This window comes from Aureococcus anophagefferens (genome assembly GCF_000186865.1).
Source record: "Aureococcus anophagefferens unplaced genomic scaffold AURANscaffold_11, whole genome shotgun sequence".
NCBI classification, from domain to species: Eukaryota; class Pelagophyceae; order Pelagomonadales; family Pelagomonadaceae; genus Aureococcus; species Aureococcus anophagefferens.
The window spans coordinates 469,266-483,427 of NW_008705571.1; the positions used below are offsets into that span (position 1 = coordinate 469,266).

General features: G+C 71.7%; 3 protein-coding genes across 3 annotated transcripts; 1 reads left to right on the top strand and 2 right to left on the bottom strand.

The window, feature by feature from the left end:
* Positions 1-4,984: 4,984 nt before the first annotated feature.
* On the bottom strand, positions 4,985-5,912 carry AURANDRAFT_5846 (hypothetical protein; the record flags this gene model as incomplete). The annotated part of the gene is made up of 2 exons (XM_009039259.1): positions 4,985-5,248; positions 5,553-5,912. Coding segments are annotated over 2 exons (624 nt in total), but the record flags the coding sequence as incomplete, so codon positions are not given.
* Positions 5,913-7,948: 2,036 nt separating this feature from the next.
* AURANDRAFT_27396 (hypothetical protein) lies at positions 7,949-8,872 on the top strand (the record flags this gene model as incomplete). The annotated part of the gene is made up of 1 exon (XM_009039317.1): positions 7,949-8,872. One exon carries the CDS (start codon positions 7,949-7,951, stop codon positions 8,870-8,872), a length of 924 nt encoding a protein of 307 aa, XP_009037565.1.
* Positions 8,873-9,938: 1,066 nt separating this feature from the next.
* ABC17 (hypothetical protein) lies at positions 9,939-10,190 on the bottom strand (the record flags this gene model as incomplete). The annotated part of the gene is made up of 1 exon (XM_009039505.1): positions 9,939-10,190. A coding segment is annotated over one exon (252 nt), but the record flags the coding sequence as incomplete, so codon positions are not given.
* Between the last annotated feature and the right edge of the window lie 3,972 nt (positions 10,191-14,162).

A 14,162-nucleotide genomic window follows, 5' to 3' on the forward strand; every position in this document is an offset into this window, starting at 1 on the left:
CGTCGCAGGCTTGCGTGTCGGGTCGGGCGCAGGAGCCGCCCGTTCCGTAGAGCGCCCGCAGGCCCTGCGGCGTGTGGATGGGCCCCGGGGCGTAGTTCGCGATGGGCGGGAGCTCCTCGTCGGCGACCTCCCACGCGTCCGAGATCGGGTCTCGATTCTTCTTCTGAAACATCACGTGCTCCGACGCCTGGAGTCTGTACTCGCCGTCGAAGAAGACGTTGCCGCCGTCGTCGTTGCCGAGCATCGGCGACGGCGCGACGGGGTCCAAAGAGAGGGAGACCTCCGCCGAGCCGAGCGTCGCGCGAATCGCGGTCGTCGCCGACGACCCGGCGGGGACCACGCTCCGCGCGAATACGGTGAGCTCGTAGGTGGCTCCCGCCTCGATCGTCGAGACCGTCTGCGAGATCCGCGAAGCGTCGCAGTCGTCGCCGGCGTAGGCCTTGCCCGCGTCCCAGCAGGTCCGGCGGCAGGCCGCCGCGGCGACCCAGACGGCGTCGTCGCCGCACCTGCCGTCGAGACCTTTGGACGTCTCGTACGACTCGCAGGTGTACTCGTTGCGCGCCATCCACATCGTGACCGCGTCGTCGCATCCGAGGAGCGTGGCGAACCGCGTCCCGTGAGGAGGCGCCCAGGCCTCGCCATCGTCCGTGGTCAGCGACGACCAGCCGCCGCTCTCTTCGAAGGAAGGGTTCATCACCGAGATAGTCGAGGGCGCCGCCGCGGCCACGGCTGGGGGGCGCGTCGCGTACATGGAGTCGCGCGCGGCCTCGGCCATCTTGTAGTGGCCCGCCGCATTCGGGTGTACCTACGACATCGTCGGTCGTTGCTTGTGTGAAAACGTCGGACCCGGGGTGTGTACCGCGTCTTTGTAGTCCTCGCCGATCGGGTCGTCGCCTCCGAGCGCCTCGAAGAAGTCGACGACCCCGACGTAAAAGTCGACGCGCGCGGAGAGGTCCGCGACGACGTCCCTCGCGAGGCGCTGGAGCGTGTCGTGGACGATTTCGCGCGAGTACGCGTACATGTCCTCGTAATTTCCGACGCCGTAGATCGGCGGAGGCGTGCCGACGTAGATCGCCGTCACCCCGGGCACCGTCGCGACGATGTCGTCGAGCATGGCGACGTATTCCGCCACCCACGTCGCCTCGTCGTGCCAGTAGGTGTACTCGTCGTTCGCCTTCGCGTCGTTCGTCCCGAGAGTTATTATCAAAACGTCGAAGCCTTCCGCGAGCATCTCGTCGTACTCGTCCGTGTCGCGGTAGTCGCGGCTCTTGTGGTCGACGACCGTGCGGCCGCCGACGCCCCAGTTTTTTACCTCGAAGCCGTCGCCGAGGAAGTCCTGAAGAACGACGGGGTAGGGATATCCCTTGGCCGCGTCGCCCTCCGTCGTCGAGTCGCCGGCGCAGGCGATCGTCAGTGTCGATTCCACACATAGGGCCAGGGGCCCCCATAGGAATTAAGTAACTAACTATCTTGGCTGGCCGGAGTACGGCTAGGGAGCTATCCTGGGCCGCCAGTACGCCTAGGGAAGGCCGTGGTCGTCGAACCTCGGCAAAATTGGTCGCCTATATCAAATCATGTCAACATAAGCTCGTTATATGTCGAAAAAGGCGATTTGGAGGTGTTTGGGGGGCAAAGAGATCGGGGAAACGTGGTAATTGAACTTCAACATTGCACTTCAAGTGCAAACTTTTTGATTCAACGGATCTCGGGTTATCTCACGAAAATATTTGGAATCGACACTGGCGATCGTGATCGTCGCGGACGCGGCGCGGAGCAGCGCGAGGGCCAGGAGGCGCCGTACGCTCCGCGGCGCCATCGATTCGACGCGTCGAGAGGCGCCGTGAACTCACGGCCAAGTCGGAGGCGCGAATGGATTCCGTCCACTGATTTCCACGGCAACAACCGAGGCATGATGCACTTCAACAAAAATAGCCGCACCAAAACGCCAACCCAGGGACTTACGCCTCTTCGTGGAACTCGGGCGGGCTCCAGAGCGAGCCCATGCCGTCGTCGTCGGCCATGGCCTTCATCCAGCCCTGGAGGTGCTGCGCGACGGCCGCGATGACGCGGTGCTTGTCCGCGGGCGTCGTGCGGTAGGTGTCGAGGCGGCAGCAGCAGTGGCTCGGCAGCAACACGTGGGTCGTGATGTGGCCGACGTTGTCGCACCAGACGCCGATCTTCTCGACGAGCTGGAGGAACGCGAAGACCGGGAGGCGGCCGAGCGACGCGCCGCGGCCCCAGTCGTGGGGGATGCCCGCGGACTCGATGTCGGCGATGAAGGCGTCCTTGTGGGCGGGCATGGCGCGCTGGAGGATCTGCTCCATGGACGCGACGCGGCGCTGCGTCTCCGACTCGTCGCGGCGGCTCGACGCGAGGCGCGAGAAGTAGGCCGCGGCGCCGTCGCACGACAGGCACGACACGGCGCCGTCGATGACGAGGTTGTCCGTGGAGACGTGGGCGTACTGGAGCTTGGGGATCTGGCGCACGCGGAGCTCGCCGGCGAAGAGGCGGATCGCGGCGGTCTGGATGGGCGCGTCGCCCCAGCGGTGCACGTAGATGGCGTGCGTGAGGTCGATCTCGTGGAGGAACCGCTTCACGTAGGGGTCGCGCCAGAACCCCACCGTCGTCGCGAAGACGTTGTTGAAGTACATGCGTTCGATGACGTCGTGGGCGAGGTCCGCGCAGGCCGCGTCGGGCACGCTCGCGTCCCGCTCGAGCCAGAGGCAGTAGGTCCGGACCCAGGGCTTGAACGTGAGCTCCGTCTGGAAGTGGGACTCGCGCGTCGAGCTGCCCCAGGCGTAGTCCGCGCCCGCCTCCCAGAGCATGCGGAAGGGGTCGTAGTCGACGGCGCGCAGCATGAAGATGTCGTCGTCGACGCGCATGACCATGTCGAGGCCCATCGCGTGCGCGTGGTCCCACATCTGCATCGCGTAGAAGCGGCACATGTGCTTGTAGCCCTCGCTCCGGTCCGTCGCGTTCCACTCGGACGCCGGCGGCCGGTCGAGGTCGTTGCCCCAGACGTCGCTCACGTCGCGGAAGACGACCCAGGGCGCGCCCGCGCGGATCGCGCCCTTGTGCGCCTCGGGGAAGTTGCCCTCGTGGAAGACGACGTGCGGGTACTCGCGCTCGAGCGCGAAGGCGAGGCGGAGCCGGCCGCTGCTCTCGAGGAAGGCCGCGTAGCGCGTCTCGTCGTGGCCCTTCTGCAGGAGCGTGATGAACGCGCAGCGCACGCTCGAGTTCCACGGCCGCGCCGCGCCCGCCTGCCGCGTCGGCAGCTTCGGCCGCCCGGGGCAGGCCGTGCACGGCCGCGCGTCGGGCACGGGCGCCGTCGCCCGCAGGTTCCGCACCGCCGGCGGGTTCCGGCCCAGCGACCCGGACAGGCCGCGGATCATCTGCTCGCAGGGCTCGCGCCCGCGCAGGTAGACGTAGATGCCGATCGAGTTCACGGCCACGAAGATCATGACGAGCCGCTCGAGCTTGCGCGTCACCATGACCCGCCCGAAGGGATGCCCGTTGTCGCTGCCCATCCTCGCCGGATCCTAGCGGTCGCGGGGGCAGCCTGCGGCCATCGACACGATCGTTGGGCGTTTATGCGCGCGATCGTGCCCTGCAATGTGGCAAAGTGCCGCGGCGCTTATGGTCGTCGCACGTGGGAATGCCCGGGGGCAGCCTCGTCGTCGTCCGTAGCTAGCCTCATGACGACCGCCGCGCTGCTCGTATTGCTCTTCGCGCCGGTCGACGTCGCGGCGCGGCGCCGGCTCGGCGCGTTTTCGCAGCGCGAGAGAGAGCGGGCCGCGCTGAAGGCGCCCGTCTCGTACCGCGTCGGCTGCGGCTGCGACGAACGCGCCTGCGCGAACGCGAGCTTCTACAGGGTCTGTCCGGACCACCTGCGGGACCCCGGCTCCGAGACGGGGCCGAACTGCTTCACGCCCGTGCCCCAGAAATGCGACTGCGAGAAGCCTCCGGAGGAGCGCGCGCGGCAGTGCGCGTGGACCGCCTGGCTCCGGCGCTGCTCGAGCGGCGGCGGCTCCGGCGGCGCGGCCGGACCGCCGAGCGCCGCCGGCTTCGGCGCGCCCTGCGGCGACCTCGACGCGTACGCGAGGGCCGTCTACGGCACGGCCGCCGCGGACCTGTCGCTCGCGTCCTTCTTCTGGACGGGGGTCCCGTTCTTCGAGAAGATGGACGTCGAGCACATGCAGGGCGAGATCTCCGTGCTGCGGACGTGCGTCGCGTGCGCGGGCCACCTGCGCCCGGGCGCGCTGTGGATCCCCGTCGACGACGTCACGCAGAAGCCGCGCGCGCCCTGGATCAGCACGCTCTACGGCCCGCCCATGGCGCGCCACGACGTGCCCGCCGCGCCGCCGACGTCGCCGCCCGGCGAGCACGCGTTCTTCCCGGGCTTCTTCGCCGCGGCGGACCTGAGCGCGCGCCTCGCGGACCACAGCTGGGTCGAGGTCATGCGCATCGCGCGCGTCGACGACAAGCGCGAGGAGGGCGACCGCTGCCTCGCGAACCAGGTCTGGTACTGGCACGCGCCGGGCTCGGGCATCTGGCTCGACGTCGGCGAATCGCTCGTCCTCACGCCGGACTACGTCGGCCCGAGGCGCAAGTTCACGAGCTGCCGCGCGGCGCGCGCCGACGGCTTCGACACGATCCAGATCCCCGCGTTCCGCAACCTCTCGCACGCGTTCGAGCTCGTCGACTGCCGCGACTACGGCGGCGCCGGGCCCGACGCGCCCCTCGAGATGTGGGAGGCCGCCTGCCCGCCGGCGGCCGCGCGGCTCCGGCGGGGCACGCCGGCGCCGCGCGACGGCGCGCCCGCGCTCGCCAAGGCGCCGACGGCGGCCCGGCCCTGCCGCTGCGACCCCCGCTTCTCCTTCCTCAACTGCTACGGCGGCGATGCGTAATATTTGCATGATCTTAGAACACGACCGACGCCGCCCTACCAGACGCCCCCGACCTTGGCCACCGTGGCCTCGTCCGCGACGCCGCACGTGTTCGCGTCCATCTGGAGGCGGATGTAGCCGTCCTCGCCCCAGGACGTCGACCAGGAGTTGCGCACGATCCAGTAGGGCTCCTCGCCCGTCGCGTCGTAGCCGACGAGCTGGACGCAGTGGTCGATGTCCGCGTAGGCGCCGGAGCACGCGTCGTACCGCAAAACGCCGCCGGTATAATCGTCCCAGGCGCCCGCGTTGACGCAGACGGCCGCGGGCGTCGCCTGGATCGTCTTCGCGAGCTCGCCGAGGTCCTGGTCGGCGCAGAGGCCCTCGCCGCAGGGGTCGGTGGCGAAGGCGTAGCCCTCGACCTGTGTGGAAATCAACCAGTGAGCTGGGACGTCCCGACCAAACTTTGAAATTCTCTAGCTCGGTCAAATCGAAGTCGATTCGGCTGATTTTTGGACGGATCGATTGCTCTCGTCGAGTTCTCGAAGCACAGCGGAAGTGCTTGTGTCAAAACATTCGAATACGCGCACATTGAAGTCGGGTTGAAGATTTGATTTGCACACAGGCCTCGACGGTCGCGTAGGGGCCGATGTAGTCGTACTCCGTCACGAGCTCGCTCAAATCCATGTCGCAGGCGTTGGTGCAGAAGGGGCCGAGGCACTCCTCGTCGGGCGTGAGGGCCTGCGTGTAGGGCCAGTAGGCCGCGGGCGACAGGCCGATCGCGCCCTTGATGTAGTCGTACGCGACGGTGACGTCGCCGCCGCCGCAGCCGAAGCAGCAGCCCTCCTCGGGGTCGTCGATGTACTTGGCGCAGGACGTCACCTGCTGGGCGCTGAGCACCACGGGCGGGCCGCCCGCGAGGTAGAACTGGGACTCGACCTGCTCCGTCGTCGAGAACGCCCAGCACGAGCCGCACTGGCCCTGGTTCTTCACGGGCGTGAGCACGTCGTCGACCTTGCGCCAGTCGACCTGGCCGTCCTCCCAGTCCACGTTCTTCGCCTTGGACCGCCACTCGTCGACGTCGAACTTCTCGTACGAGTCCTTGTACGTCTCGAACATCCCTCGGTCCTTGCGGCCGCGCGCGAACGCGGACGTGCCCGGCGCGCGGTCCGCGTGCGCCGTGACGCCGAAGACGGGCTTGCCGTTGAGCGCGTTCTTCTCCGCGAGCTCGGCGACGCGCGCGTGGTAGTAGGACCGCTTGAGCGCCTCGTCCTCGGGGCTCGCGTAGCTTTTTCGGAACCGCGCCTTGAACTCGATCCACTCCGCGTCCTCCGCGGCCGTGTACTCGACGTCCGGCACGACCGCGAGCGGCACGACCTCCGTCGTCGCTGCCGCGGCGGCGTCGTCCGTCGCGGCGTCTTTGAAATCGATGTGGCCGCCGTTCGTTGCTACGCCAAGGATGATCACCGCAGCAGCGCCGACCGCGATCATGGCCGTAGCGCCGCGCCAGCGCGCGCAGGGCCTGATCTGCTCCTTGGTAAGAGGAGAGAGCTCGTCGTCGAGCGTCTTCGAGCCATACTCGTCCATGATCGACGAGGTCGAGTCGAGGCAGCCCGGGCGCGCAGGACTCATCTAGAAGATGAGAAGTGTCTTCACGGTGCTGTGGGTACACAACATCAACCAAGCTTCGTTGCACAGGGTACCGGGGTCTTCCTCTCCTTGCAGCCGGGCGCCCTTCAATAACCCGCGGGTCCCCGAGCCCACGCGCCAGCTGATGCGAGCGGCTGCACCTTCCAACATGGGTTTTGAGCTTAGTCCCCTACGCGGCGCCGGGCCGGGGGAGCATCTCCGGGTCGCAGAGCTCGGCGTCGAAGACGACGGCGCCGGGGCCGTCGTCGCCGGGCATCGGGCCGGTCCGGAACAGGAACTCCTCGAGCTTCGGGGGCTCGAAGGTCCGGACGTCGAGGTCGCGCAGGGCCTTCTCCTCGAGCTGTTCCAGGAGGTCGTCGTCCTTGTAGCGCATCTCCATGAGCTCGAGGTCGCTCGGCGGCGGGCGGTCGTCGCTGTCGAACTTTGGGATCTCAAAGTCCTTGACGAGGTTCGGCTCGTCGATGGCGTCGAGCGTCGCGATGAGCTCGTCGTTGTCGTGGAGCCGCCCGGCGGCGTGCTCGATGGGCTCGTAGTCGTCGCGCCAGCCGCCGTAGGCGCAGCTCGAGCCCGCGCGCATCTCCGCCGTGACGTCCTCGGGACCCAGAATCACCCGCGGGACCTTCGGCGCGGGCTCGGCTTTCGGGATCTCCGCGGGCTTCGGCGGCGCGGGCGCGGCTTTCGGCGCCTCCGCGGGCGCGGGCGCGGCTTTCGGGACCTCCGCGGGCGCGGCTTTCGGGACCTCCGCGCGCTGGGACAGCGCCTTGATGGCGCTCTTGGCGTCCGACAGCGGCGCCCGGAGCTGCGACTTGGCCGGCGTCGCGAACGTGAGCGTCCGCCCGGGCGTCGCCGAGGGCTTGAGGGCGCTCTTCGCGCCGTCGCGCGCCTTGTCGCCGACGGCCGTGTTGCCGTTCTTTATGTCCCCAAAGGCCACGCGCTTCGTCGTCGTCGGCGCCCCGAGGGCCTTGCGCGCCACCGGCGTGAAGAGGCTCTTCTTGAGCGCGCCCGACTTCTTCGTCGTCGTCGGGGCCGCCGCCGGCGCGTCCTCGAAGAATTTGATCGCCGTCGCGCGCTGGGGGAGCGCCATCGTCTCTGGGGTCGATCGCAGCCCTGCGCGGGTGAGAGAGGGTCGGGTGCGGCTCGGGCGCGCGCGCGGCGCGAGTCAACGGCGTCGCGCCGTGTTCTGGCGGCGCGCGCGACCGTTCCGCCGTGTTCCGCCCAGAAAATATCGGCGTTTCGTGGTCTCCCGCGTGCAGTGCGCGCGCGGACGAGGTGTATGGTGTCAAGAAGGCCAGACACGGGCGCGCGCGCGCGTCAAACGCAGAGAGCTCGGCGCGCGCCAACAGCTGAGCAAAGTCAACTCGCGCGGGCCCCGATATTGCGGCCAAAGTTTACCGCCGCTGCCCATCCACACAAGCATGGCGGCCCAGTCGGAGATCGAGCACAGCACGCTGGAAATCGCGCTCCGGCGCGTGGACCGCATCTACCGGCCCGGCGACGTCGTCGACGGGAAGCTCATCGTGAGCGCGCGCAAGGGCTGGGCCCACAAGGGCATCTCCATGAAGGTCACGGGCAGCGCGCAGCTGCAGCTGTCGCACCGGTCCATGGGGCTCTTCGAGAGCGTGAGCAGCGTGCGGCCGCGGGAGCTGTTGCGGACGCAGATCGAGCTGACGCCGCCCGGGCGCTTCCCCGACGGCGTCACGGAGATCCCCTTCGAGTTCGAGCTGCAGGCGCTCGCCGGCGAGGCGCTGCACGAGAGCTACCACGGCGTCTACATCAACGTCTGCTACACCATGGCCTGCGAGTGCAAGCGGGGCGTCATGTCCAAGCCCCTCGAGCGCGACATCGAGTTCATCGTCGAGGTGCCGTCGAAGGAGAGCCCGCCAGCGGACCCGCGCGCGTTCTCGATCACGCCGGAGTCGCTGGAGAACGTCCGCGCGTCGTCCGTCGCCGCCATCCCGCGCTTCAAGGTCTCGGGCAAGCTCCACCGCCAGTCCTGCCCCATCAACCTGCCGTTCACGGGCGAGTTCGTCGTCGAGGAGTCCCAGGCGAGCGTCAAGTCCATCGAGCTCCAGCTCGTCCGATCCGAGACGGTCCGCCACCCGGAGAGCGGCAACACCGCGCGGGAGGCGACGGAGATCCAGAACATCCAGATCGCCGAGGGCGACGTCTGCCGCAACCTCGTCATCCCCATCTACATGATCTTCCCGCGCCTCTTCACGTGCCCGACGATGATCACCGACGACTTCAAGGTCGAGTTCGAGGTCAACCTCATCGTCATCTTCGGCGACGGCTACATGATCACGGAGAACTTCCCCATCAAGCTCCACCGCTACCGCTGAATGGGCGCGTTCCTACAGTAAGGGAAGATTACCGCTTCTCGAAGGCGAAGAGGCCGAAGAAGAGGCACGTGAGCAGGTCCGCGCCGGCGCCGAACGCGACGAGCGCGAGGTGGTCCGCGAGCGCGTCGTCGGCGTCGAAGCCGAAGCAGTGGAGGATGGCCTCGCCGGGATAGGGACCCGTGCGAATTTTCGACGAGCCGACCTTGGACGAGATGTAGAGATCCTCGACGAGCGCGAACTCGTGCGCGACCAAAGCCTCGTACGCGTAGGACATGGGCAGGCACGACGCCAGGGCCCGCCAGACGGGCGCCAGGTCCGCCGGGTTGATGAAGAAACCGCTCAGCAATAAATTGAAGAGGAGCAGCAGGCTCGTCGCCGCGCTCGCGATCGCGTTCGAGCTCGCGACCGCGCCGACGGCGCGGCCCGTCGCCGCGAGCACGTAGTGGATCTGGAAGGCGGCGAGCACGAAGCCCAGGGCGTGGTTGTAGGTCTTCGCCGCGTGGCTCAGGCCCACGACCAAGCCCGCGAGCGCCAGCGGCGGCGCGACGCGGAGCGGCAGCGCGTCGCCGACGTACGCGGCGGCCGCGAACGCCTGCGCGAAGCCGTAGGAGTCGCGCTCCCGCGCCAGGAGCCGCGCCGCGCGCCGGCTCCTCGGCGGCGCCGACAGCGCCGACAGCCCCAGCGACGTGCAGAGCACGAACGCGAGGCCCAGCCGGTCCTGGATGCCCGCGGCCTGCCCGTTCCGCGACGGCAGGTCCTCGTAGACCAGCCCGAGGATGGCTCCCACGACGAGCGCGGGGACGTACTGCAGCACCAATAGAGGCCCGTCCCGCAGGCACTGGCGCCGCTCGCGCGTCGCCAGGAGGCAGAGCGCCTGGAAGCCGCCGACGGGCGCGGGCCGCGCGCGGCGCCGGCCGCGCCTTTGGGGCGACGGCGCATCCGCCGCGTCCGACGCCGCCACCGCCAGCCCGCCGGGCGCCTGGGCGAGGTCGAGCATGGCGTCGGCCGGGTTCGAGGCCATGGGCCCGTCCGCGGCGCGCGCGTCGAGCGCCGCGCGGACGTCGGCCGGCGTCCCGCAGACGCGGAGCCGCCCGCGGACGAGGAGCGCGACGCGGTCCAGCGCGACGAAGATCTCGCGCCGCGGCTGGTGGAGCACGGCGACCACGGTCACGCCGAGGCGGCTCACGTCCTGGAGGCGCCGGCAGACCACGAGCGCCGTCGCCGCGTCCAGGCCCGTCGTCGGCTCGTCGCAGAACAGCAGCTGCCGCTTCGCGAGCAGGGTCGTCGCGAGGGTGACCCGCCGCCGCTGGCCGCCGCTGGCCTTGCCCAGCCGCGTCTCCTCGTAGCAGCGCGCGTCCAGCGCCAGCGCGTCGGCCTCGGCGCGCGCGACGCGCCGCTTCCGCGCGGCCGGCCACGCGCCCGGGAGCCGCAGCTTCGCGTGGAACGTCAGGTGCTCGCGGCACGTGAGGTGCGGGGGCAGCACGTCGTCCTGGGGCGCGAAGGCGCTGCTGAGGCGCCGCTGGCGCGCCGTCGCGGCGTCGAGCGTCCCGCCGTCGACGGCGCCCGGGCCCAGAAAGTGGCGCCGGCTCAGGTCCACGGCGCCCCGCGCGCGGCCCGACGTCCGCCGCCCGGCCAAAACATCCAGCAGCGACGACTTGCCCGCGCCCGACGGCCCGAGCAGCGCCGTGACGCCGCCCGGCGCCGCGGACAGCGACACGCGGTCGAGCACGGGCGCGGCGACGCCCGCGAGCGCGAGCGACACGTCGCGGCACGCGAGCCGCGGCGGCGGCGCCTCGCCGAAGAGCGCGTCGTCGTCGTCCTCCGGCGGCGGCAGCGGCGCCTCGGGCGGGGGCACGCAGGCCGCGGCGACGGCGAGGCACGCGGCGCCCGCCGCGGAGACGCACGCGAGCGCGAGGAGCGCGCGCGACTTCGGCGCGACGGCCAGCAGCGCGGGCAGCGCCGCGGGGCCGACGTTGAGCAGGGCCCCGACGACGCCCGTCGCCACGGGGAGCGCCTCGGGCGGCGACACGACCGTGATCGTCGCCCAGAAGAGCGTGTTGAAGACGGACCAGCCCGCGCTGAGGACCAAGGTGCCGTACGCGAGGCCGCTCGACCCGTCGCCGTAGTACGCGCCAAAGGCCAGGGGGAAGCTGAGCGCGCTCACGGCCGCGGCGACGAGGCGCGCCGTGAGCGCCGACCGCTTTTTGTCCACCAGGAAGCCCACCGCGGGCCCCAGGACCACGATGGCCGCCTCGGGGCAGAGGATGAGCCCGTCGGCCGCCGCGACGCTCAGGCCGAAGCGGCCCGCGAGGATCTTCGACCCGAGCGCGAGCCAGGTCACGGCGCCCGCGTAGACCAGCGCGCCGCCGAGGGCGTACCACCAGAACGTCGCCGGCAGCGCCGCCAGCGCCGCCTGGACCGGGAGGCGCGGCGGCGGCGGCGGCGCCGGCGACCCGTTGAGCGACGCGTACGGCGCCCGGTCCCCTTCGACGCGGCGGACGACGCGCTGCGCGACCAGCGCGAACCCGAAACTCGCCGCGCCGACGGCGCCCGCGGCGTAGAGGGGCGCGTCGAGCCCGAAGGCCGCGAGGAGCGCCGGCGACAGGCCGAACGTCGCGACGGAGCCGACCCTCAACAGCGCGTTCGTGACCCCGACGACCTTGGCCCAGTCGTCGCGGAAGATGGGCCCCATGAACGGAATGCTCCCGAGGTCGATGGCCTCGTAGCAGGCGCCGAGCACGCAGCGCGCCCCGAGCAGCAGGGGGAAGCTCCGCGCGCCGACGCCCGCGGCCCAGAGCGCGTGGCCCGCGCACGCGCAGCCCGTGAAAAACACGAGCGGCGCCGTCGCGTCCGCCGCCGCCTGGGCCATGGCGCCGGCCACCAAGGGCATGAACACGTTGGGCACGTAGTAGACGTTGTGGAGCAGGCCGAACTGGAGGCTCGACATGGGCCACCGCGCCTCGAGCGCCTCTTGGAGCGCGCTCGGCGTGTCGCGCGCGTAGTGGTTCGCGAAGACGACGCCCCCGACGAGCGCCGGCAGGGCCCAGGCGATGGCCGGCCGCTTCGTTCGTAGCGCCTCGCCGCCGGCGTCGTCGACGCGGCGGAGCGGCGGCGGCGGCGCGGGCTCGCCGTCGGACCGCGCGTCGTCGTCCGTCAGCAGCCGCTCGCTCGAGCCCCACGCGTGGCCGAGGTGGCGCGGCACGGGCCGCCCCCGCGGCGGGCTGTCGCTCAGCTGGAGCTCCGGGTCGTCGACGGCGGGGATCTCGACGCTCCGGGGGCCGCAGACGGACCGCGCGCGCCGCGCGGCGCCCGACACTCGTTCCCGGAGCGTCCGGTGCCACGACCGGCCGCGCTCGTCGTCGCCGTCGGAGAAGTCCGGCGACGACTTGAGGGAGTGGGCCGCGGCCGCCACGCCGAGGCAGCAGGCCGCGACGAGCGCGAGGCGCGCGAGCGCGGCGTCCGCGGCCGCCGGCCGCGTCGGCAGGCTCAGCGTCGACAGGATCGCGTTCACGTCCACGGTGATGGACGGGAACGTCGGGTCGCACTTGTGGCCGTCGATGACGTAGCGCTCGAGGTGGCCCACCGTGTCCTTGGCGCCGGCGAACTCGCCGACGACGGCCGCGCGGAACGCGTAGAAGAGCGCGTCCGCGGCGGCCGCCGCGCGGACCAGCGACTGGCTCAGCGCCGCGACGACGCCGCCGCCGCCGGTCTCGATGGCCGCGCCGTGGTGCGCCGTCGTGTCGCTGTCGACGCCGACGGCGACGCCGCCGAAGAGCGCCGCGAAGAGCGCGCCTAAAGACCCGAGCGCGCTCGCGACGTCCGGCGGCGGCCGGAGCGCGCCGAGCGCGAGCGCGAGGGAGCCCGCGGCGGCGCTCGCGAGGCCCAGGGCGCTCGCGAAGCGTAGGGCGCAGAACCCCGCGCAGCGCGGCCGCAGGTTGCAGTAGGGGTAGACGACGAGCGCGAGCAGCAGCGCGGGGAGCACGCGCAGCAGGACGAGGTCGGACCCGAGCACGGACACGAGGTGCGGCAGCGGCCCGTACAAACCGCCGACGGCGACGCGCTCCGCGTCGGCGACGGCCGCGTCCTCGCGGAACGTCGACAGGGCGCTCAGCGCCAGGAGCTGGAGGAAGAAGAGCGCGAAGAAGATCGCGCCGATGCGCCGCTGCGCGCCGCCGAGGTCCTTGGGCAGGTCGCTGTCGATGGACCCGAGGCACACCGCCGCCGCGAGGGCGCCGCCGGCGTGGAGGCACAGGAGGCTCGGCGCGCGGAAGACGCGCAGCAGCTGGCGGTCCAGGAGGATGGCGAGCTGGCGCCGCGGCGGCAGCCGCTCGAAGCGCGCGCGCCGCAATACCTCGCGCGGGTCCGGCGCCTCGCCGACGGCGCCGGCGGACCTCGACCGCCGCAGGCCGGGCGCGAGGGCCTTGGACAGGCGCTCCTCGTCGTCGTCGCTGGACCCGCGGCGCCGCCGCCGCGCGGGCGACGGCGCGGCCGCGGCGCCGCCGGCGCCGTCGGGCGTCCGCGGCCGCTCGGGCGCCTCGTCGCCGCCGCCGTCGTCGTCGAGGCCGGCGAGGGCGCCGGCGCCGCGCGCGGCGATGGCGTCGAGGAGCACGTCGCCCGGGTTCTCGCAGCCGCCCGGCTCGAGCGCCGCGGCGACGCGCCGCGCGCGCGCGACGGAGCCGCGCCACGCGACGGCGCCTTTGCAGACAACGCAGAGGCCGTCCAAACTCAAGAAGATCTCGGGCCGCGGCTGGTGCATCGTCGCGAGCACGGCGACGGGCGCCGCGTCCGCGCCGCCGCGCGCGACGCGCCGCAGCGACCGCGCGAGGCGCAGCGCCGCGCGCGAGTCGAGGCGGCTCGTCGGCTCGTCGAGGAGCAGCGCCGCGGGCGTGCCCAGGAGCTCGGCGGCCACGGAGACGCGCCGCGCCTCGCCGCCGGAGACGCCGCGCTCGCCGTCCGCGGCGTCGTCGTCCGCGTCGCCGCGCGCGCCGAGCCGCGTCGCCGCGCACGTCTCGAGCTCGAGGACGGCGAGGACCGCGGCGACGCGCGCGGCGAGCGCCGCGGCGTCGGCGCGGTCGCCGAGGCGCAGCTCCGCGTGGAAGAGGAGGTGCTCCGCGACCGTCAGCGTCTGCGGCAGCGCGCCGTCGTCCTGGGGCACGAACGCGAGCGTCGCGCGCCGCTCCGCCGCGCAGAGCGCCGCGCCGCCGAGGGACACGGACCCGGAGACGCGGCCCCTGGCGCGGCCGCCGACGCAGCGCAGCAGGCTCGACTTGCCCGCGCCGCTCGGGCCGAG